Source organism: Miniopterus natalensis, chromosome 1 (assembly GCF_054644295.1).
Source record: "Miniopterus natalensis isolate mMinNat1 chromosome 1, mMinNat1.hap1, whole genome shotgun sequence".
NCBI lineage: Eukaryota > Metazoa > Chordata > Mammalia > Chiroptera > Miniopteridae > Miniopterus > Miniopterus natalensis.
The window spans coordinates 30,050,700-30,075,413 of record NC_142081.1 but is presented as its reverse complement, the minus strand read 5'-3'; the positions used below and the strand labels follow the sequence as shown (position 1 = coordinate 30,075,413).

The window sequence follows — 24,714 nt, the reverse complement described above, 5'->3', positions numbered from 1 at the left end:
TTCCAGGTTCTAACATTAACCCAGAACCTGAGCAGTGACTAAGGAGGTAAATCTGTAAAACGTCTTGAATGCGTACGTATGCTAAATATGTAGTTTCGACTTAGTTCTTGTTTGATTTTGCTAGACTCTTCCTTCTCCCACTATTACAGTGGGTGAGCAGAATCAGCAATGTAGACTAATTCTGGGTTTGTTTATATCCCCCCCTTTTTAATTTTTATTAGCATTTATTTTAATCTGAATTTACTTCCAGGCCATAAGTTTTGCTTCTTCGGTTTCCTCGGGGATATCTTTTTCTCCTGTGCCCTCCTCTTCTGGTTCGGGAACAATCTGCTCTTTCTCAGTAGGATCAGCTCAATGTGGCAGGGAGAGCTCGTGTGGGAGTTGATCCGCCCATGAGCTCTGGAAGTTCTGCCGCATCTCGGGGGCTTTGTTCACCTGGAGGTGCTCAACGGCCAGAGAATCTACATCTAAACCCTTAAGCTCAGCATTACTCTCTGAATTTTTAAGCATGTGCAGCAAAAATTCAGTCTTTTTGGGCCATTGACCCTGTGTCCAGCCCCACCATTTGGCCTGGGCACACCCATCATTGTAATGACGCATGGCACACATTGCTTCTGCAAAGCGACATCCTTCAGATACTTGGCGGCTTTTCAGATATGCATACCTTTGATGGCCTGGGCGGTTTCACGAGCGTTCCTAAAGTGAACGCGAAGATTTGAACCTCCAGATTTGCATGATTTTGTGGGCTTTTCTGGGTCAGGTGAACAGCGAACTACTTTCAGAGGTCACCTCAGGCTGCTTTCAGGAAGCGATGTCCTTTTTTTTAAACCTGACATCTTCAATTTAAAAGGTTGAGGCCAGAGCAGGAGGGAATAATTATGTCATTGCAAATATTTGATATATACCTGTGTTTACCCTAGAAAAGTAGCTTAGCATCCATGGTAAAACTTACTGGACTATCTCCTATTTCTCCTTTCTTTTGGGAATTTCCGCTCAAAGGAGGCTCGCTGTGGGGCAACTCACAGGCGCTGTGAAGGAGGAGGGGGCTGCGAGAGGCCAAGCAGGAGGGTGACTGTAAACTACATTCCTTACCTCCTTTCATGGCCCAAGGGCCACCTGCCCCTTTTGTTTAATACCCCATCCTAGCAGAGTAGCCTTCTTTCTGGAGGGACCTGTGGAGCAGAAAAGAGAAGGCATGAGATCATGAAGAAAGTGGTCTTTTTTTTTTTTTTTTTCTGTTAACCCTCACCGAAGGATATTTTTCCCATTGATTTTTAGAGAGAGTGGAAGGGAAGGACGGAAGGGCAGAGAGAGAGAGAGAAAAACAACGATGTTAGAGAGACACATTGATTGTTTTGCCTCCCACACGTTCCCCGACCAGGGCCGGGGATTAAACCTGCAAACCAGATACGTGCCTTCGACCGGGAATCGAACCCTTGACCCTTTGGTCTGTGGGCTGATGCTCTGACCATTGAGCAACACCAGCCAGGGCAGAAAGTGGCCTTTTTAAATGTTCTTTAATGTGGGGGATATGCAGTATGGAGAGGGAAAACAGTTACTGCGGTTCCTCCCTCCCTTTGGAGTCTGCTGCGCACAAGGCCCTTGGGGACACCTTATTGGAGCAGAAGGGAAGCGCCTTCTTAGTTCTGGAGGTAAAGGGGGGAGTTGTGGTGGAGTGTTTTGAAGAGCCTTAGGCATCCTTTCATTTAACTTGCATTTTCACTGATGTGAAGATTGAGACACACACAGTACTCTAACGTCCAGTGGACCATTTTTGCCTATCTCTAGTCCTCTCCTTGGCAGAGAGAATATATTTTAGTCCTCAGAGATATCCAATCTGGATTCTATTCCTGATTTTTCATTTTGGGCAGAGAAACATTGAAAAACTAATTTTAATGCAAGAGTTTTACTTTTGCCAGATGATACACCTTTTAAATGATAGAACATAGGGGTAGTGGGCTCTGAGTTGAAATAATTCTGAATTTAAATTTATACTGGTTTTGTGGTCATGTTGAGCTCTAGGGGTGGGGAAGAGCTGTTGTGGGCGATAGACTCTTTAGTAGCCTACAAATGTCTTTCCTTGCTCTGTGGAGTTCAGAAACTTGTTTCTGACTTGGAATTACAGAGTTTAGATACGAAAATGACCTAAAGGTTTAGCCTTCCTTCATTTTCTAAGTGCAGGAGCCAGATGACCTACCACCAGAGCTGGGGTCATAGACTCTTTCCCCACCTTTCTATCTGACCACACATTGGGTGCAGATTTGGCAAGATGAGAATTTAACCCCTAAAACAATGAGTGTTTTCCTTTGCTTTATACTTCAATCAGAGTTGGTAGGCCTCACCTTTCTGTTCAGTTTCTGCCTGATCGTCTTTTTCTGGTAGGTTTGAATCTGTGGTACTTCTTAGTGTGCTTTTAACCCATAAAACTTGTCTGATGTCATAGACATAAAAATAAAAAATTAACAGGAACGTGGAGTTTGCCTTTTCCTTTAAATTCCTTCCCACAGCACATGACACTGACTTGGGTCCCTTAGGCAGGTGACTAATGGGACCTGAGCTGCCTGCTGAATTTCACCAGCCTCAGCACACATTTGCCACGATTAGTAGCTTCTGTCTCGTGCCCCTATTGAGAGCCATCAGGTGACACTGTCAGCCTGGTGCCCCTCCCACTGGCCTTGGAGGTGGGGAGGTGAGGCTGGAACACCAAGGGCTGGCATCTGGCAGGGAGCACCCTCGGGTGCCGATGGCACGAGTCTTGTCCGAGTTCCCAGGGCAGATGGGTAATATGATGACCCGACATGCCAGAAGCCCAGGCAGGCTGGCTTCGGGTGGAGCAGAGGGTGGCGGGCAAACCTGCAGTAACCTACAGGCAGATGTAGTCACAGCAGCCTGGAAGGACCTCCCCTGAGTCTGGATCTTGGCTTGGCCTTCACTGCTGGGTGAGCTCAGTCAATTCCGTCACCTCACTGAGCCTCCATCGTCCTGTCTATGGAATGGTGCTGGTGATATTTACCTTGCAGGTGGTGAAGATGAGAAATAATGTCGGGCACCTAGGAGGGTTCCTGCATCTTGATGAGCTCAAGACATAGTAGCTGTTACTTGTGTTATTAAAGAGCACAGTCACATGCTTCCTTGTGTCTTACTGGTATAATCCTATAAGAAACTTTTTTCTCTAGGAATTTGAACTCTGATTTTTAAGCCTGGTGGTTTCAGCTGGGAGAGAATCGTGAAATGTTTCATGTTTTAGGTTCTTTTGTTACTTATCCCTAGAGCAAGACTTAGAAATGCTATAAAGTTGAGCCACCTCTCCATCACAGATGGGCTATGATATGAGTTTCACAGATGTCTGGCTCAACGCCCATGGATTCTAGGTGAACCTTCTACCTTTGCCCAAATAAAGGATTGGTTTTTTTCTTTTAATACGCTAGATCCCCCTGCTTATCTCAGGCTGAAATGAATATTAAGTAGCCAGAAGTTTCCTGTCTGTGATCAATTCTAATGCCTTTTACAAAGGTAAATTAAATTAATTAAGTGAGTCCATTGAGTCCCATGTACAGGCTTTTATCCAAGCCTTTTTAGAATCATGCAGCATCAGAACCAGAAAGGTTTTTAGACAGTCCTCTCATTTCATGGACAAAGAGACTGAGTTAGGAATATAAACGTTTTGCCCAACTTCTGCAAAGTGATGCCAAGGGAAAGCAGACATTGGCTAAGGGGGTGTATGTGGGGAAGGAGGGAGTGATGGAGACCCACTAGGCAGGTCAAGCAGTATGATTCCTAGGCAGTAGGGCCGTGTGGCCCATATGCTCCTGGTATGCCTTGGGACCATCTTGGCGTGCCTTAATATTTTATAAAGTGCTGTCACATACTATTATGTGATAAAATATTATCATTCTTAGTTAATAGGTGATGAAATTGAGGAGGTCAAATGAGGAGGTCAAATGACCTTCCGTTCAACTCATTAGACCAAATTTATAGAAGCTTGTGGAATGTTTATGTGGTTCAAGGAATTCTGCTAGGGCCTTTGGGGAATATAAAATTGTCAGATCCCTCTGGAATGGAGCTTATTGCAGATGATGAGGTGTATGAAATTTTATCTAATTGTTCAAGGGCATAGATAAACGGTAAGATAATAATCGAGACAGGAATTTTGAGACTGGAGGGATCAATGTGCATGTCAGGATCTTCCTGGCAGAAGTTCCTTTATTCAGCTCGGGTGGCTGCGTCATCTCCGCCAGGTGCAGTCATTACCCATCCCACCCGCAGCCCCAGGGAGCTGCTCTGGGAATCCTGAGCACTTGGCACTGATCCCAGCCCTAGGAGTAATTCAGTAAAGGCTTGAATGAATGGGCAGGTGAAGTGCAGAGAGAAAGTCTTTCCAAGCAGAGTCAACAGCATGAGCAAAGGTGTAGCTGTGCGATAGTGAGGAGAGAGGCCTGACTAGACAAGCAGGTTTAAAGAAAGGAAATTTGAAAATGAGGTTTGGATAACTTAGTGGGGAGGCAGCAAGAGAGGTATTCAGGTGGCCCAGAAAGCCAGGTGGAGTAGTGAGTTTATTTTGAAGGTGATGGGAAGCCACCAAAGGCTTGATAGGAAAAGCTGATGAGAGTGGCACTTTGGGCAGTGAGGTATAGATGCTGTTTGTTTGTTTGTTTTATACCACAAAAGTTTTACATTTTAATGTAGTCTATTAAATTTTTGTCATTTGTACTTTTGATGTCATATCTAAGAAACCATCACCTAACCCAAGGTCAGGAAAATTTACTCCTGTTTTCTTCTAAGAGTTTTATACTTTTACCTCTTCCACTTAGATCTGTGATCCATTTAGAGTTCACGTTTACATATGGTGTGAGGTAGGGGCCTCCCTTCATTCTTTTGCATGTGGATATCCAGTTGTCCTAGTACCGTTTGTTAAAAGGAGTTTTCTTTCTCCATTTCATTGTCTTAGCACTCCCGTGCCCCCTTTTCATCCCTCCCTACCACTTGTGTTGTTTTCCTTGCCCCTGCCCCCAGTCAGTCACTGATGTGCTTTCTGCCACTGTATATTAGTTTGCCTCTTCTGGACAGAATGTACTGTTTTTGCTGTTTGGTATTTTTCACTCCGCATTCTCCCATGTTACTGCATGTATCAACAGCTCATTCTTTTATTCCATTTTCTATCCCATTGTATGGCTATACCACGTCTTTTTTTATTAAAAATATATCTTTACTGATTTCAGAGAGAGGAAAGGAGAGGGAGAGAGAGAGATAGAAACATCAATCATGAGAGAGTCATTGATTGGCTGCCTCCTGCAGGCCCCCGACTGGGGATCGAGCCCTCAACCCAGCATATGCACTGACTGGGAATCGAACCCCAATCGCCTGGATCCTAGGTCGACGCTCAACCACTGAGCCACACCTGGCAGGGCTATACCACGTCTTTAAAAAGTTCCTGTGAGCATTTGTGTATGTATCTGTGTATGGACATATCCTTTTTTATTCTTGAGTAAATACCTAGGAGGGAAATGGCTGGCTCAAAAGAGAGGTATATAGCTAACTTTTTAAGAAAATGTCAAATGGTTTCCAAATTGATGGTACCATTTTTCAGTCCCATCAACAATGCCTGCAGGGGTGGGGAACCTTTTTTCTGCCAAGGGCTATTTGGATATTTATAACATCATTTACAGGCCATACAAAACTATCAACTTAAAAATTAGCTATGAGAAAGGCTCTTAGATTTATTGAATTTCGAGTCCCATCTGCAGTTGCCTTGGCTGGGCCAGACCAAATGATTTCGAGGGCTGCGGGCCGGACGTTCCCCTCTCCTGCTTTAAATGATGACATGGCTAACTTAGGCCCTGATTAGAGCTTATAAAGCTGAGGAGGAAAGTGAATGAACCTCTGGATTTGGGATCCATCAAACCTTGGAGTCTAGAACAGCAAGCTGAAGTTCTATAGAAAAAGTACAAAGCTCTTAGGATTTGGGGCCAGACTGCTGCACAGGATGTGGGAAGCATGGCCTTATATTATAGCACATAGAAAACACACAAAGGTTTTAGTTGATGGCAAACTCAGGTTGGATCACTGGAGCTTCTCAAAGTGTTCATGCAGCCCGTAGCTGCATCAGTAAAGGGCACCGGCACTGTCAGGATTGAGGTTGGTGATGATCTTGATCTCCCCTGTGAAGGTCAGGGTACACCTGCCTGTTCACTCTTTACTGGGGGTATAGGGAAATTAGGACGTATCTGCAGAAAACTGAACAGAATGGTGGAGTAGAAAACCATGTCCTACATGAAGCTACTTGAGATGTCCATGTTTGTTTATTTACCCATTCATTCAACAGGTCATTTCCATTTTCTTATGTGCAAGGCAGGGTCCTAAGGGACAGGGCATAATGACTCCAACATGATGTGGATTCTAGCGATAGCCTCCATAGTGGTATGGAGTTGCCCAGTTATTTGAAAGAGGTCTGGGAAGGACTCCCTGTAAAGGTGAGTTTGAGTCGAGCCTCTTGATGGACAAATAGGAGTTTGACAGGTAAAAAGAGAGGAAAGGATTTTCCGTCCAGAAAGATTACATGTCCCAAATCACTAGGCAATACGCCTTACGGGTAATGTATCTTTTTCACAATTTTGAGTATATTCCCCAGGATGCTACCTTACCCATAACCTGTATTGTTGATCTCTCAGATTAAATAAAATAACATGCCTCCTTGAAGTGGCTACAGGTTATTAAAAGAGGCTGCGATACAGGCTGTATATGTTTGGATGATGGGGACACTGCAGGGCTGTATGCCATGCTAAGGCGTTTGGAAGGGAGATCTTGCCTCTTCTCTGTAGATCCAGGATTCCTAATTGGACCTACTTTGATTTTGTGCCCAAACCTGAACCAGTTCCTGAGGGTAGGGAGTTACTCAGATGCCACATATAGGGCATGTGTCAGCTCCAGGCCAGTCATCACATTTGGAGGAATCCAGTGCTCTGATTGGCAAGGCCCGGGTCACGTGTCCACTCGAGTGAGTGGTGGAATCCCAGCTGAACCACTTGGGCTCCATGTGAGGGAGTGCTAGTTCTCAAAGCTGAAGTGCCGTTCTGTAGGAACTATCCACTACAGCCGTAGGGAATGGAACTAGGGTTGATGAGTGGAAACTATTGGTGGCTGCATTTCTGCTCTAAGAGAGAGATCTTTCTATGGCTTATAGAAACAAAGGAGGCCAGTTGTGGGGTAGTGAGTTGGCTGTCACTGGGGGTATCCAAGCAGCCACTATGAATAGATGCCAACAGGCCATCAGCACTGTGTAGATGAAACAGATAACCTCTAAGGCCATATTTTTCAAACTTTCTCTGTGACAGCAGTGAATACATTTTTACATTAAAACCCAGTATACCCTTCTACTTGCATACAAAACTGCAAAAGGAGATTTGACATAGTACTTTATATTTCTTTTACTACTTGACAGGTTCATATTTTCTGTTCCATTTTATTCTACTTACAAATTCCTGTTGGGTGCAACCCAGTCTATTGCTTTCATGTCCCACTGATGAGTCTCAACCTGCTGTTTGTAGAACCCTGTTCTAAGGTCAGAGATCTCAAATGGACTAGGCTTGAAGATGGCATTCAAGTTTGGCTCTCCTCCACAATGGTGGCAGGAGTCAAAAACGTGGAAGCAAAAAAATCCAAACCAGCAACAACAAAAAGAAAAATGCGGAAGCAAACCTGTTCTGCTTGTGGAAGGTCCTGGTTCTAAGTGGTGGAATGCCCTGCTGTCTGTGAGCACAGCCCCTGACTGTCGGGCAGAGTGACCTTCTTTGCCGGCCCTGACAGCAGTGTTAGAGTTTATCGGCTGGCTATGGGCTGGGGGATTGCAGAGACTGGGCTCCCGGCAGTCTATCTGGGGGTGACAGAGGCTCCTTCTGGGCCAGCAGAAGTTTATGTTGTGAGGTTGAATGTATGTGGCTCTGCCAGGCCTTTAATATTGAAGATGAGGGAGTGGCTTTTAAAAATAACATATTTTTTACTTGAAACAAGTTAAGGCAGAGAGTGAGACAATTAGAGACTGACATCCTGTTTAGTCATCTCTCCAGAGAGCTCTATTTTCAGCCTGCTTTATAAAGGTTCACATGTGGTATTAAGACAGTTAAGAGGGTAGAGTTAAGTTAGCAGTAGTTGTAATGCAATTAGCTGTTTTGAACACGGGGGTGGTTTACAGGGTGACAATCATATCGATGGCAGATTTTATGCAGCGAAAGGGTTTGTAAGAATAGGCTGCTGTTAGGTAAAGTTTTCTGAGTCAGTACAAAATAGACTTTTATGTTGTAAAGTATGTGATCAGGATGTGGTGTTATAAAGTATGTGGTGGTGAGCTAGGGTAAGGTCAATGCATTTTTCCCCCCCAGTCTTTGTTACTTGTAGGTACAGTGAATAGTACTGCTAATGCTCTCTGAGATCATTTGATGGCAGTTATGTCAGAAATGCTGAACAATGACACCATGGGCTTTCAGATGACAGTGGTGAAACTTTGGAATGGTGAAGAACCTTGCCCAGAGCCAGCTGTGGCAGTCCAACTAGAGTCTGTGTCCTGGTCTAGTTCAGGGCTCTTTCTACCATACCACATGATTAGCCGCTTATTTAAATTTCATATTCTATCAGAAATGGCCATTCATATCTATACTCAACTTCTCTGGACCCCTCTCTCTCTTAGATGAAAGGCCAACAGCAGAAATGGGCTGAACCTGACAAGATTTCATTTAAGGACAATTGTAAATTCATGTATTTGGGTCCAAAATGATCTTACAATCTGAGGCTTAGAGATGTTCATGGGTAGTTCAAGGTTAGCACCATCATGAAGAGGGCAGAGCCTGCCTATCTGGGCTAGTGTAATCAGAGCGGATATGGGGGTGCTGCCCCATCCTCGGGCCATCCTGTGTGAAGGTCTTTGAGGAGCTGGAGCGAGTTCAGAGGATGGGACCTACTGAGACGACTTGAAGCTGCCTCATTTGCAGAATATGCGTCTTGATATCTCAGTTCATAGATAAGAATTTTAAGGCACATTGATACTCCTGGGCTGCTTTCCCTGGTGCTTCCTGGAGATTACCTGCACTCAGGTGGAAATGGTGTAGACGGAGATGGAGCACTCCCCTCCTTATGCGTTTTACTTCCTATAAACTAAAAGTTTGCAGTTGACCATGTCACATTTGTTCATTACCTTATATGTTGCCATTGTTTCTCTAGTCCATATACTTTTGGTTTAATAAAATGCTGCTCTTTCAAATGGCATGAAGACGGATATCTCAAAACAATAACCAAGTTTATGGGTTCTTTTTTTTTTTAATCCTCAACTGGAAATATGTATTTTTTATTGACTTTAGAGAGAGGAAGGGAAACATTGATATGAGAGAGAAACATCGATTGGTTGCCTCCTGTATGCTCTCCAATGGGGGATCGAACCCATAACCTAGGTACATGCCCTGATCAGGAATCGAACCTACAACTTTTTGGTGTATGAGATGAGTCTCCAACCAACTGAGCCACCCAGCCAGGGTTCAGGGAGCTTCTTGATATCATGAGAGCCAACACGAGAGATGATAAAATTCAAGAGGAGAGAAACATTGAAGGAACTGTTACTACTTTTAGATTTACTTTTCAGCCAGTACGGTTTCTTGTGTTTTCAGTTGATTCTTGCCCCTCTACTGTTTGATGAAAGATTTAGGTCTGATTTATGGCTGTGATTTGCACATTTAGACCTCTCTGTGACAATATTTGAAGCTCACAAAAAGTATTCTAAAATTAGAATATAACATACAATTTTTTCCTCTCTTTCTAGGTGGATCTGGAGCCGGAAGGGAAAGTGTTTGTAGTAATAACCCTTACAGGGAGTTTCACTGAAGGTAAGAATGAATTTTGAATGGTCTCTGGTATACGTGTATCTTGGTCCATACTCAGTAGGAATTTCTATCATGGATATTATAAAAGAGCATTTTATAAAAGATGTTTTTTAAAACTTTCCCTGTTTTAATTTAGGCCAGCAGGTGTTTCGTTGCCTAACGGTGTATTGGTTTAGGTTGCCAGATTAACTATTTTTGCTAAATCTGTCAATCACCTGTTTTATTTAACTTGCTGAGTTTTGCTTTTATTTATTGTCACCTCAGCTGAATTGGTTCTTGCCTGTTTTAGTTCATGAATATTAAATTGTTCTTTAGAGTTTTGTTTTGGGGCCAACTCTTCAGTTTGCCCATGACTGTGTTAAAAATATAAGGATCATATTCTTTTCCTTATAATCTTATATCTCATTCTGTCTTTGAAGTGATTGTCTCTCTTCCATTGGTAGCACCCCCAGCTCTCACTCCCCAATTTTTTTAAATTGAGGCAAAATGTATAGAGAGTTGACCCTTGAACAACACGGGTGTTAGGGGTGCTGACCCCCTACCCCTACCCCTCACAGTAAAAAATTTGTGTGTAACTTTTGTCTCTACTGTGCGGTGAAATGAACAGATCAGAAATAAAGAGTCTGAGATTTGACAAATTCTACAACTGTGTAACCAACACCCACCCCAATAAGCACATGAAGAAGTGTTTAACATCAGGGAAATGCAAAGCAAAACCACAAGGTATCATTTTATTCTCACCAAAATGTCTGCAATTAAAGAGACTGACCGTAGGTGTTGTTGGCGAGGACATGGAGTGATTGGAACTCTCCTACGTTGCTGGTGGGAGCAGAACACCACCACTTTGGAAAAACCATTTGAGAGGGCCTTGTATAGTTAGATCTATATCTGTTACCCAGCAATTCCACTGATAGGTATTTGCTCTCGAGAGATGAAAGTGTATGTCCACAGTCATGTACAAGAATGTTTATAGAAGCATTATTCGTAATACCTCAAACCGAGGAAAACTGAAATGTCCATCCAGAGGAGAATAGGTAAACACACTGTTTGACATTTATAAGGGAAGGCGTACGCAGCACTCAAAGAGGACACTGAGAGAGAAGATGGTGTGCATGGATCTCAGAAAGCACGCTGCGGGGAAGAATCAGGCACACGAGGGAATGTACTGTTAGTTCCATTTACATGAACCTTCAGAGCAGACAAAACTAATGTATGGTGAACAAACAAAGCAGAACAGGGCATTTGTTGCCTCTGGCCGCAAGGGACTGGCTGGGAAAGGACAGGAGGGAACTTTCAGAGTGATAGGAATTTTATTTTGAAGTTGTTTGTTACCAGTATATAGAAATGAACTTTTTTTTTTTTTGTATATTGACTTTGTATTCTGCTACTTTAATAAATTTATTCTAGTCATCTTTTTTTGTAGATGCCTTAGGACGTTCTCTGTCAATAGTCATGCTGTCTGTAAACAAAGACAGTTTTCTTTTCTAATATTTATGGTTTATATCTTTTTCCTTTCTTACTGTGCTTGGAGGCTTCCGGGACAGATCTCCTTGTCTCATAACCAATCTTGGGAGGAAGGAATTTACTCTCCCCGTTAAGGATGGCCTCAGCTGCATGCATTTTGTAGATGCCCTTTATCGCACATGAAGAAGTTCCTTTCTAGCCCTAGTTTTTGGATAGTTTTGTTTGTTTGTTTGTTTTTTTAAATTAAGAGTGACTTACATTTTGACAAATGCTTTATCTATTGAGGTGATCATGTGATTTTTCTTCTTTCTTCTTTATTTTCTAGCAGACAGCTACATTACTGGCTGTTACCTTAAAATTATGAAGGCTTCTTAGGGTGAGATTTTTACTTTTTAATTTTTTTTTTCTTAGTTTTTTGGCAGATTCCATAGTCCCAGGACAGCCTTTACTCATAAGGTAGAGCCAATTTGGGGTTTCCGTGGAAAGCTGGGGTTTCAAGTGGGAAACAGCTGAACCCTCAATGTGTTTTTTTCAGGGTTTCAGCTCTTGCTTTTTCCTGGACGTCTCCGAGCTGCCCTTGCACGTGCACAGTTTAGGAAGACCACAGATACGAGGGGTTTATGGATTGGGCAATTCTTTCCTCCGTGGCCCCATCCTTTCTAGATTTCTCTGCTCGTTTTCCAGTCAGCTTGGCAGTCCTGAATCTTGTATTTCACTCTTCAAGACAGTAACGTGGTAGCTCTGTGTTTGAGGTCTTTTCACTGTCCCTGGTTTGTTTCGCTCTGTCAGCCACCCCAGACTATCCCCAGCCCCACAGCGACAGGTTGGCTGATAGAACACTTGGTGCTCTAGTTCCCATCTGGGATACTGAAGGGCTTCACGTAAAGAGCAGGATGAGGTCAGGCCCGCCTGGTGTGTCTCCGCTACGACAGGGACATTGGCCTGGGAACCCTGGAGGGATTGTCAAAGCTCAGGAAATGTTGGTTGAGCCTCAGGGTGCATCTATCTCACAGGATTGTTTTGAAGGTTATAGCTCACAATGTGTAGGCAAATGCTTTGCAAACTGTAGAGTGCACTGTTAAGGTACACTAGTTGGGTTCTTATCTGTTTCTATTGTTGTGGCCGCAAGATTCTTGTCATTCTCCCCACCCCTGCCTGGGACCTTGTGTATACTCAGCGGGTGTGTTTCATTTGGGCACTGGCTTTATTTTAAACTAGACACCACAAGAATTTAGTGGACAGTTACTAGTATAACGGCTTATCTCCATGCCTGTTTTCCTTTAATGGCCTCCTATAGGAGTTTTGCAGTTAGCTCAGATTCTACAATCCCTAAGCTCTCCTTTAAAAACGAATTTGCTTCAGTGGGGCTGTGGTCTCTGATATACACGACTGATATTAGGAGCTACTGATGCCTACTTTTGTTATCCTGTCTCATATTCTTATCTTTTTAAAGTTATGATGAAACAGCAGCAAAGGCAAAACGTTTTTCTTAAACGTAAGACATGACTGAGAAATGACATAAGAAATGCCTGCTGGCTGCAGACCTTTGAGTCATCATAGATGCCGGGGAGATGAACATGAACCAGGCAGGCTTTCTCGAAGGAGCTCGTAGGAGAGAGCGGTGCAGAGCTCATGTCCCTGTGCGGGAATAAGTCCAAGACATGGTGCTGGCCGGAGGGAATATGTAATCAGATCAACTAGAAGGTTTCAGAGAAAGCTTCACAGGGGAGGTGTAGTTTAAAGCAAGTTTGATGATAAATCGAAATGTGCCAGGAGGGGAAGATAGGTCAGGAGGGAAGGCAGTTTGTACAAAGGCACAGAGGTGAGAGAGCAGTAACAGATTCCAGAAACTGAAAGTAGTGGGGAGATGATGAAGCTGGGGGAGTGGAGAGGAGATGGGGCCAGAGACATGGGAGGGTCTTATGTGGAAGTTTGCCCAGGAGAGTCTGCCCACAGTACCAGCGTAACAATGAACGATACCACATCTCACCCTCAGTAGGGTCCCAGGTTAGATGACAGATTTAATGGTCACACTACTTTGAGGCTAATAGAGGTAATGGGGTGCCAGTGAAGGGTTTTAAGTGGAGAAAAAAAAAAGATCTGATTTGGTAGCAGTGGGTTCAAGGCATTAGAGGGTATTGTTAGAACATAAGAGGAGACAAGGGTGCGGAGAGCCTTTAAGAGACTATTAAAGTTGTCTAAGGTTGAGATTAGTTGAACCTGAATTAAGTTGGAATCTGTGGGGTTGGGTGGGGAGGAGGGGACAGCTGTGTATATGTAGTGAAACCAGCAGGAATTGTCAGTTCGTTAGATGTTAGGGATAAAGAAGACGAAATCCAGATGATGTTGTGGAGTCATTCACCAGGGTAGAAACATAGGGATGGAAGATGATGACTTCCATCAGACAAGTGGAGTTCGAGGTGCTTGTGGAAACCCAAGTGGACACATCTAGGAGGAATTGGAAATAAGAGCCTTGAGTTTGGCAAGAGATCTGAGCCTAAGATAGTGCTGTAGGTGTCCATGGGAGCCAGGTACATGGACAAAGGCATCCAGTGGAAAGATTTAGAGAAAAAACCAAGGTGACCCAAAGCAGAACTCTGTGGAGCACCAGCATTTAAGGACTCTGGGTCATGGATTATAATTTGTCAAAGTCACCCAAGCTATGTTGAAGGTTTACTTAATGAGCGCCCATTTTGTTAATATATTCATTACTCATTCAATAATATTTGAGTGCTTACCACATGCCACGGACTATCTCGCCAGATGGTATAACATCTTCCAAATTGGCATCAAAAAGCTTTATAATGAAGTCTGAAGAAAGATGGAACATAAAAGGCTTTGAAAATTAACGTTCGAATTGATGTTAACTGTAGTACCTTCTGAGTTGGAGGATACTGTATGCTGTGTGCAGGTTTAGCTTTAGAAGAATGGTCACACCTGCTCAGAATCTTACAGGGAGGGCTCTTCATTGAGTTACGAGAAAACAAGCCAAAGCCTTTGTGGAAGTCCCTCACAGAGCTGAAGGCAAAACTTTGTCAACTGGGTCAGAAACCCATGGCCGTTGTTCATTTTGAGAAACGTGCTATCACTCTTGATCGGAAGCAGAATTCCCCTAAGCACAGCTGCTGAGGTAGACACCGTTGAAGTGATTTATTATTTTGAAAAAGCCATCTCATGCCGCTGTTTCTTTCATTCTGGCTAAGCCTTTCTGGAGCTAACAACTGGGTTTGCCACCTGATGGAGCTGAAATTTATTATGGCGATGAAACAGACTTGGATTTTAAGGCAACCTCTCGACACTGCCAGAATGACAGAATCTGGCCCTGTTTATGATTGTTATTATGTTGGACTAGTTTTTACCTGGAAGAGTAAAGTGGGGGGGGGGGGAAACCTGAAATAAACTAAACTGATGAAAATGCATCGAACTAAATTCATAACTGCTATTCATTGGAAAAGAAACGACAGAAATAAGGTTGAGCCCTATCTCCTCACATGAGAATAAATAAAAAATGATGTTGGCTTGTTGTTATGCTGTTAAGAAATATGGTGTAAGATTTGAAGATTTGAAGAGAGAATGTAGTTTGTATCAGTGAAGTTTGCCTGGACTCAGGGTACCTCCAATTTAAATGGTTGGCCCACAGAGAGAAAACCAGACGTTAAGTGCTTCCTAATGGAAGCACAGCACACCGTCTGTGAGGCAGTCTTGCCAAAAAATGGAGCCCGAATCTGGTCAGGCTTCTAGGTCTTACCACCAGTTTAGAGGAAATACAGGGGGCAGGGGAACTTTTTAAATGATACCATGGGATGTACTCATCCAAATACTGACTGTGGAAAAATTTTATAGGACAAGAGACTTGGTTTCTTTGACCAAGAATTAGAAGAAAAAGGAAATAGAGGGAGGGAAAACCAAAATAACAAAAGCCAGACATATTAGCCAGTTTTAATATACAGACCATATTTTATCCCAATTCAAACACAAGTTGTAAAACCAATAACTCCCAGGAGACAGCTGAGGAATAGCGACAGTGACTGAATACATGATGCCATTAAGGAATTATTAATGCTCTTTAGGTGTGATTGTGGTTTTTGCGGTTGTTGAAAACAAAAAGAACATCTATTAGAGATACATTTCGAAATATTTACTGATGAAATGCTATGATATTTGAGATTTGTTTCAGGATAATTCAGAGGTGGGAGGAGGGGTGGTGTACAAATAAAGCCAGACTAGCCACGAGTTGATTGGTGAAGGTGGGCGACATGTGGGTTTATTGTACCATTCTGTTTACTTTTGCATGTGTTGGAAATTGTCTACTAAGAAGTGAAAATTAAAATAAACACATTTTTAAAAATGTCTATTTCTTAGACAAAAAGCAGAATCTGGGCTGTCTCTATGACATCAAATGATGATTTAACTCCGAACCCAGGTCATTTACCCTCATTCATAATTTAAAGCTGGGGGGGGGGGGGTCTGTATATATTTTATCCTTAATTCCCAATTTTAAAGTATTAAAAAGAGGCAAGTTAACAATTGCAAATGACTAAAGCACTTCAGAAAGATTTTTAAAAGTTCCAAATAAACACTGAGCTATGAGTCAGAAACTGCAGGTAGGAAGGGCTGAGTAAGACCGTTCCCTTCATTCCAACATCAGGTTCGCACTTACAGTGAGCGACAAGTAATCTTCTCTTACTAACAATTACATAACATCTTGCACTTGCAAAGTTTAACTTTAAGATAGTTCCCTAAAAGAATGAAGTAAATCGAAGGAATTCATGGTAGAAGTATCTTTGCGAAGATAGCTAGACAAACGTTCTGTGGGCACGTGCTTTTCCCCCGGTTCTCCAAGTGAACTTGAAGCGCTCTGCGCCGGCTTTCAGAGGGGAGGGGAAGAACTCAACAAACGGGAACACGGCTGGACAAGGCACCTGTCATCTGTGGATGTGCACCGTGTCTAGAAAACTCTGCTGAAACTTGGAATTACCCGCCTTCTTTCAGACCCTTAACACGCTCGTTGGAGCCAATGCCTGTTTTCTCCCAAGGGGAACGCGGAGAGCGCACTGGAGCTTCGGCTGCTGCTCCCCCTCTCGCAGGGGTGCGGGTAAAGGCGCAGGGTAAGATTCTGTTTGTTTATGGCACCACTGCCTCGGTTTTTAACTCCTGCTTCCTGTGTCAAACCACTGATTTACAAGTAATTATGTTCTCTGCCGCATCGCTGTGGCCACATGCACCGAGGCAGATGAAACGTGTTATTGCTTGAAAGCTGCAGCTCCCGGTTTCTCACGGGACCTGACACTCACAGGGCATGTCATTTTTAAAGGGGAAAAAGATTAATCTGTGATGGCAGTTCATTTTCGGTGTCCCTTCCTCCTGTTTCAAGCCTGGTGACAGTTTACTGATACAATTTTTAAAATTTAGCTTTTTTAAAAAAAATAATAAAAATTATTCCTTTGGTATATTCAGCCTGAGGAATGAGTGATCACATCAGTTTTCCTGTTGGCCTAAGCAGTCCTGTGGCTACCACTGGAAATGACTGCCAGATTGAAGACAGGCTAGGATAGAGAGAAAGAGGCATTGAGGGAAGGGGAGAAGACTCGGTTGGTTGCTTGGGAAAAGAAGAAATGATATTTTTAAAGGATTAAGGCTCATTGTCCCTTGTCATGGTGTGCCTGCTCCTCTTTGTAACAGCCAGCGTATTCGTTAAAAGGTTTCTGAGGGCCAGAGACCGTAATTTAGCAAGTGACAGCAGTAGTCCTCGTTTTATTTTTCTTCTGGTAGCAGGGTGGGCTCTTGCGCTGCAAGTGATTATTTCTTTGTATTCCTGGAATCCCATCTATGATTTCCTTTGCTCCCCACAACCAACTTCTGAGGTTTATGTGAGGCTCCGTCTGCATGTGGTGAGTGCAGCTCAGATTTGCTGCCGTCCATGCTGGACCCACGCACAAGCTCAGACTGGGGTGCTGAGGCCCAAGATTTTTCTAGGTCATCCATCTCTCTGGGAGGCATTTTTGTGTTTTCTCTTTGTTCTACCTTCAAAAAAACTGTCCTCTCAGTGGTATAATCCCATCCTTCTCAGAGTTTTGTTGCCTTTTGGGATGATGCATCTTTGCAAGACTTCCCTCGGGTCCCTCTTTCTTAAACCTAAGGGTTGACATTCACCTGGGAAAGGTGCCACCTTCTCAGATATCAGGCATGGCTCAGAGAGCTCTGGGAAGAGTGAGCTTGAGATTTGCTGAGGTTTTACTGCAATCATCAGTAGGGTTTTTTAATGCAGACCTTCTGCTAGAACGCAGAAGAAATTAAAAATTAAATAAATGAGTTCTGCTTGGGGTATGATAGCTATATTTGCCTAGTTATACCCCAAGTATCATCCTGACTACTTTTACTTTCATTGATTATTGACTGAAAACTCTGAAGTGGTGGTTTTGTTTAGAATTTAATTGGTTTTCAAAGTATGGTCCTGCAGACTTTGGGGGTTCTGGAGACATTCTCAGGAGGCCTGTTATTCAAAACTGTTTCCCTTACAATGTTAAGATGTTATTTGCCTTTTCAAATGTGTTGACCTTTGCACCAATGGTGCAAAAGAAATGGTGGGTAAAACCGTTGGCACCTTAGAACCAATCAAGGCACGAAAGGTATAGTCATCAGTGTAGCTATAGCCAGTGTAGTCTTCATTGCCATACAATCTGCAGGGAAAGAAAGAAAACCACAGTTTCACTTAAGAATATATTTGATGAAGCAGTAAGCATTTTGAATGTTGTTACTTTATAATATTCTGTGTGACAAAATGGGAGCTATGCGTAAAGCAATTCCACTTACTGGAAAACTATTGGGTCTCAAGGAAAAACTTGTATGATGGAGTTGTTAGCGGAGTTAGCCATTCGCCCATGCAACACCATTTTTACTTGAAAGAATGACAAACTGTAATTATGGAGACCTGGCAACTTGTCAGATATTAAGAATGAATGTAGCGCTCCCAGCAATAAAGATTTTTTAAAAAATGAGTGTTATTTCAAGGTAAACGACTATGACTGTTTGATGCCAATGATACACAATTGGATCCTTCAATTTTGGAAAATTTATATCCACCATTTTGAGCTTGTCAGCTTCCAATACATAAAAAAGACTTTTCTCATGAGTCTGTTGTTGGTATTAATGAACAATTGTGATGTTTTAATATTGTCTAGTAAAATATGTCAGTGTTTGGAAGAAGATCTGCAATAACTCAATGAATGCGTATTTTCAAAATGACCCATATAAGGTGTTACAGAATCATGTATGAGTCAAGGATCCATTGAAAGAATGAGACAGACTAATGGACTTATTGTAGCAGAGTATGAAAAGTTCATTGATTATGGTTTTGGATTCCACATTGCAACTAACTTTTAAGAAACTACTTGCTGAGTTTTGATTTAGTATCAATGAATATTCACAATTTTCTGAAAAAGATATTAAAACACTCTTTTTCAGCTACTCTCTGTGTGCAGCTAGATTTTATTCATATTCTTCAACTAAAACAAAGTTGCAACAGATTTAACACAGAAGCAGATATAAAGAACCCAGCTGGCCTCTAAGTCAAACATTAAAGAGATTTCCAAAATTGTAAAAAAAATACCACTCTTCTCACATTTTTGTTTCAGAAAAATATAGTTATCTTTCATAAAAATGTTATTTATGTTAACATACAATGGATTTGTTATTGTTTTAAATGAAAAAATATTTTTAAATACCTCAATTTTAATTTCTAATAATGGCAAATATTGAGAAAACCCACAAAAAACAAACTTTTGAGTTCTCAACTAAAAAAATATTTTTTTTTTGAATTTGAGAGAGAGGAAGGGAGAGCGAGAAAGAACAGCCCCCACCAGGGATTGAACCAGCAGTCCCCAGGTGCACAGATTGACGTCCAACCAACTGAGCTACACCGGCCAGGGCTCGAGTTCTCAATTTTTAAGACTATAAAAGGGTGCTGAAACCAAATTACTTTTAGAATTTCTAGGTTAATCTTTCCCTTTATCTTTCTTCCAGAAGTCCGACACCTTTCATTCTAGTGACCACAGAGAGAAGTAACTGACAAATATTAGTGTATGTTATATTGGGGACTGATTGTTATATAGACGACAGGTGATACAGGCGACAGACACTGTAATCCTTTTTTGAAACTGTAATCCTTTTTTCTCTAATCATTTTTACCGTGCAGTGTACTTTTTCAGCCAGTTATTGTTATAAGCCCTTTCTCATAAAAAGAGGAAGGTCAGGAAGTGACACCAAAACAACCCAGAAGCTCTGGTGGTTTCTAACTTTAAAGATGCCTGTTTCTGGTAGCTTTATGCTAAACCTTTGCTTTATTTGAAAAGAACAAGGTCGTGGCAATACTTCTGAGCAAGTGGTCAGAGCTATAAGCACTCAAAGCTGTACCTCAAAAATAGCTCAAAGACCTACGGACTGAGCATCAGCAGATTCACTTGTGTGCCTCACTCACTTTGAAATAAAGGTTCTTGCAAAATGCAGAATCTGACTTTATTAATTTTCTCAGGCTTTTTTTTTTTAGTTAAAATTACACTCATGGGGTGTTCTCTCAGTGGAACTGAGATTTGGGTAAAACAGAAATGATTTAATTTTTTGATAGAAAGATTAATTGCTTCAGAGCCTATTTTCATTATGCTTCAGTCTCCCAGCAACTCCTGATCTCTCTCCCCTTTTTGTTTCAAATGGACAAGACAGCGAGGTTCTGCTTTCCAGGCCAGTTATAGTGATGTCTTCTATTAGGTCTTCTCCAATAATGCCCTGTGTCATTGGGCATACAAAAAGGTAGGAAGACCTGTTTCTTCCTTTCTCCCCTGAAACTTGTCTTCAGCATCATGATTTCATCCTGGTGTCTGAGGTTTCTGTTCTGGGTCTCAAGCCGGTGCTGGATGACCCCCTGCGAGAGGTTGAGAGCGTGTTGAGGGTAGGAGCAGACACAGTGCCCTAGGGTTGCAGACACATTTTTTGTGTATGTCAGAAATTGCCTTAGATTTTCTAAGTGGCAACTTCTCACATTGTTTTGGAGAAAATTGGTTGCTTCCCCTATGAATTTATATTCAGTTACAAAAATATACTGGGTTGAGCAATACTTCTAAATGATCACCACTAGGCCCAGGGAGTCAAGAGAACTCACTTCCTATGTATACACACACAGAGTACTTATGTATAACACTATGTAATGTATGATGCTGTGTGTATGTGCGCATGTACTTACTAATGTCACTGGTTTATTCTCACAGAACTAAAAGTTTGGTGTGTGGGCAGAGGTGTAAACAATTAGACAAATTAACATAATGTGCTAAGTGGTAAATGCTATGGAAAAAAATAGGACAGGTTAAGGGGACAGAGGTGAGGGCTATGTGTGCTGTTCTGTTCAAATCTTTGAGCCAGAGATTTGAAGGGAGACAGAGGGTGAACCACAGGGTTGTCTGGGGGAAGAGAAAAGTAATAAAAGACCTGAAGGGGGAGCATGGTTGGTGAGTGAGAGTTTGCAGCAGGGCGAGGACCGTGGCTGAGCCCTGAGCTCCTGGGGAGGTGCCCAGCATCGTAGGCACAGGGTCAGCACCCTGTTGATATCGCTTTCCTTTTCAGGAACATACCTTTGTCACTTAAGTGAAATTCACCTATATTTGATACCATTCGGTTGATTGAACATAATCTTTTTCCCCCTTTGGGTAGGGGCCTGAAGAGCATACTATTCCTCCCATTTCCAATGATTTAATATAAGTTGCTAAAGCAAAAACGATTTTAAGTTTAACATGAGGACTTTCCCAAGTTCTGTGAAGTCCACTGTGTTTTCTTATTGTTCTAAGCTTAATTAGGATCCATTACACAGCTTAATAAGCGTTAAAAGTTCAAACAGTCTATCTGGAGATATATAACAAGTCCATGCATTGCTAAATGTAATTAGCTGTAATTCAATTCTAGTTACGGTTATTAAGAAATTATTCTTGTTTGCGCACCTCACTCATCTTAAACACAGTCAGAAAATTTAGGTTGAGCTGGACTCTTCTGTTCTTCAACATGGTGGGAGCTATCTTTGTTGTGAAGTTTTAATAAATGTTAGTGACATGTCTGCTAAACACCTGGGGAAGTAAATAGGCTGGAGCTCAGTCTGGGCACATTTTAGAGACTTAGTATATACCTTTTGGAGGTTTATCTTCTTGAGTCTTGGTAATACTTCCTGTTTCTTGTAAATGAGGGCACTTCCATTATCTGAGTCCTTAGATCGGAATTTACCAAGTACTGAAAACAGGACCTTCAAAAACTATAAGATGGCAAGAGAGGATCCCTTCTAGAACAATGGAATCACTTAAAAATTTTGAAATATACAGATTGTGAGGCCCCAGACTGAATCAGAATCTCTGAGGAAGAGGCCAGGGATACAGATTCCTTATACGCATCTTGGCTAGTTCTCATGGTTGGCCAAGTTTGGACACCCCTGTTGTATCCTAAATCATGTCTAATTTGATGAGTGGAAAGTTTTGCAATTGGGAGATTTGCTAGTTGAAGAAAACACATAGGAAAAAACCCACATAGCAGAGTGTATCACTTTGGTGTGATCCTTTAAGACTTTACAAAACCCCAAATGACTTTTAAGAGCCTTTAAAAATGCTGTGACATAGAGAGGAGAGGTTACAGTGTTTGCACTTTTAGGAGAAGAGAACAAGACTCAGAGGCTAAGGGCCTTGCTCATGTCTGCAAACCCTCCTAATGCTGAGATGCAAACCAGATTTGAAAGTAATAAAACTGGGATGGGAATGTTGGCTTTGCTGCCCATCAACTATGGGACTGGACACACATTATAGGCATCTCCCATCTCCCAGAGTAACTGGGACCAGGAAAAGGCAATTTAATGTGATTCTAGCTACAATTGGAGCCAACATTTTTATAGTATATATGTTTTAAAAGGTTTATTTGGTACTCTGTTTTTAAAAACGATGACAAAAATTATGAAAGTAAGTTTCTTTCATCTTATATTTATCAGTGTTTGGATTACAATGGCACCTGTATGCTAATTCTTAGAACCAAGAGCGGATCCAATAACTTGGTGTGTACTTTTCTGACTGGTTTGAAAGCATGATAACATCTTCCACTTTACACTGGCTTTCTCAGCACTTTCATGAAGAGGCTTATTTTTGCAAAAATATTTGAAGACGTCATCAGTTTTTCCCAAGGCCGGGCTTGGCTCCATGAGTGTTGACCTTTTCACTGGTGATGGGCCTGATACCCCGATTTACTGTGTTGGGGCTTTGCTGTGATTGGGGCGGCTTGTCAATTTCTCAACCTGCCTCAGCTACAAGATTTTACTTTTATACCCTGTGCCCGATTTTTATTGTGTAAGTTGTATCGTGGGACATATCTGGTTCTCAGAGGGAGCATAGCAGCCTATCACACGGTGGGCAAAGGATAGTTTTCCGCAGGGAGGAATGTCAGGGAAGGGCCCAATTTAAAAGTGGTCAGTCTGTTCCTTGGTGACTATTTTTATGCTTTCAGCATTTACCTTTATCAATCTCCCTATTATGAGGATTTTGGCAATAAAAATTCAGATGAGTTCGGGTTTCTCAGTAAAATGAATCACTTATTTCTTAGAAAAGATATAGTAACTCATATAGGTAAGTCGGTAGTATTCAGATACCATTCAATAGAAGGGACTGCCTATCTGGGTACTACTGTCCTTTTAAAAAAAAAAAATTGGGTTTTTTTGTTTGTTTTTGGTTTTTTAAAAAATATATCTTTATTGATTTCAGAGAGAGGAAGGGAGAGGGAGAGAGAGAGAGAAACATCAGTGATGAGAGAGAGTCATTGATTGGCTGCCTCCTGTACTCCTCCCACTGGGTATCGAACCCACAACCCAGACATGTGCCCTGACAGGTAAGTGAACTGTGACCTCCTGGTTCATAGGTCAGTGTTCAACCACTGAGCCACACCAGCTGGGCCGGGGTACCGCTGTCTTATCTAATGGACTTCGAATCCACCCAGGCAAAGGGAGTGCCTAACAATCCCTGGAGCGGTTCCTTCTAACGGCAGACTTCAGGAAGGATTCATTGCAAAGACTGAAGCTTAACTCTGGGAGGGGACCATCAATTTTAAGTGATGATGCAGTAGGACTCCGATAGCACCTGCTAGCTACCTTGAGGACGCTGTGGGAACACTCAGCAGGATGCAGAAGGAACAGTTTCAGAGTCCTGCTCAGGTGTACCTGGGATTGGTCATGTCTTGTTGCACACCTCTGCCTCGTGTTCCATGTCCTCATTGGAGATCTCTAATTCCGGCACTCTTGGTCTTTGCATCTGTGGATGTTTGAAGGGCACTGAAAGTTCAGTCTTTATGTGCTGTCTCATATGCAGAATATCGGCTGTGGCTGTTTGCCAGGCCCCTGTCTAACCAGTGTATGCAAACAGCTCGTGGGCTGAAATTGGCCCGCAGGCGGGTTTTGTTTTGTATGTGGCATAGTGCGATGCTTTGAAGTTCTTCACCTCAAACTCTGGTCAGGGCAGGGTTCTCCAGGGAGCCCCTTTCCCCAACACTCCCTGTTGTCTGCATTCTCTGTGCCTTCACATTCCATGCCTCTGTCTCTCAGTTTGTAATTCTGAATCTGAGTGTTTGTTCAATGTGTGTATTTGGCAGTGTGCAGTAACCATGGGGACATTTTTAATTGTCTTTGAAGAAGAAGGGTCACTTCTTTGCCCAAGTCAACTGGAAACACTTTTCCTTCACTGAATACCTTAAAGGTTCCTCTCTGGCGCCATTTAGCATCCCAGCCTTCCCCAGTGGCACTCCCATTTCTGGTTTTGGGTCATGTAAGAGTCTCGCTTTGGGGGGAGGGGGAGGAAAGAAATCAATCAATCAGTCTCAATCTCTCTCTCCCTCTCTCTCTCTCCAATCCAGAAAATAAGTCATGCTTTCAGGTAATAGGTTACTTTTAGTGATGCCTTCAGCTTCCTGAATGTGCCCCCCCCCCCCCCGGACTTCTGGTGTTAATGACAATCCTTTCCTTAGCAGAACCCTACAGACAAAATCCCCCTGGGGAATTGCCCTTGAGGATGTCTTATGGTGCCTGAGATGTAGGGTGGGTTGTGGAGGGCATCAGCTTTAGGTTAGACAGACGTGTCTCTGCTTCCTGCACTTCCTAGCTGTGTGACCTTGAACAATGTTTGTCTCATGCATAAAAACACGGAGCTAGTGGTATCTACCCCCAGGATTGCTGTGAAGGTGACATGAGATTATACACACAGGCACACACCCACAAAGTGTTATATTAAGGCCTGATGCAGATTATGCACCCACCCATTGTAAAAGGAAATCCGTACCCAATTTATTTCCATGTACTTTGTGGTGAATCATCTAAAAGGCACTGGGGAAA

General features: G+C 42.5%; 1 protein-coding gene across 1 annotated transcript in view; it reads left to right on the top strand.

The window, feature by feature from the left end:
* The window catches only part of PRKCH (protein kinase C eta), a 199,735-nt gene that overhangs the window by 51,034 nt on the left and 123,987 nt on the right, over window positions 1-24,714 (top strand). Inside the window, exon 2 of the mRNA XM_016198227.2 lies at window positions 9,803-9,866. Within this exon, the coding sequence (XP_016053713.1) occupies window positions 9,803-9,866 (64 nt within the window). The remainder of the gene's footprint in view (window positions 1-9,802; window positions 9,867-24,714) is intronic.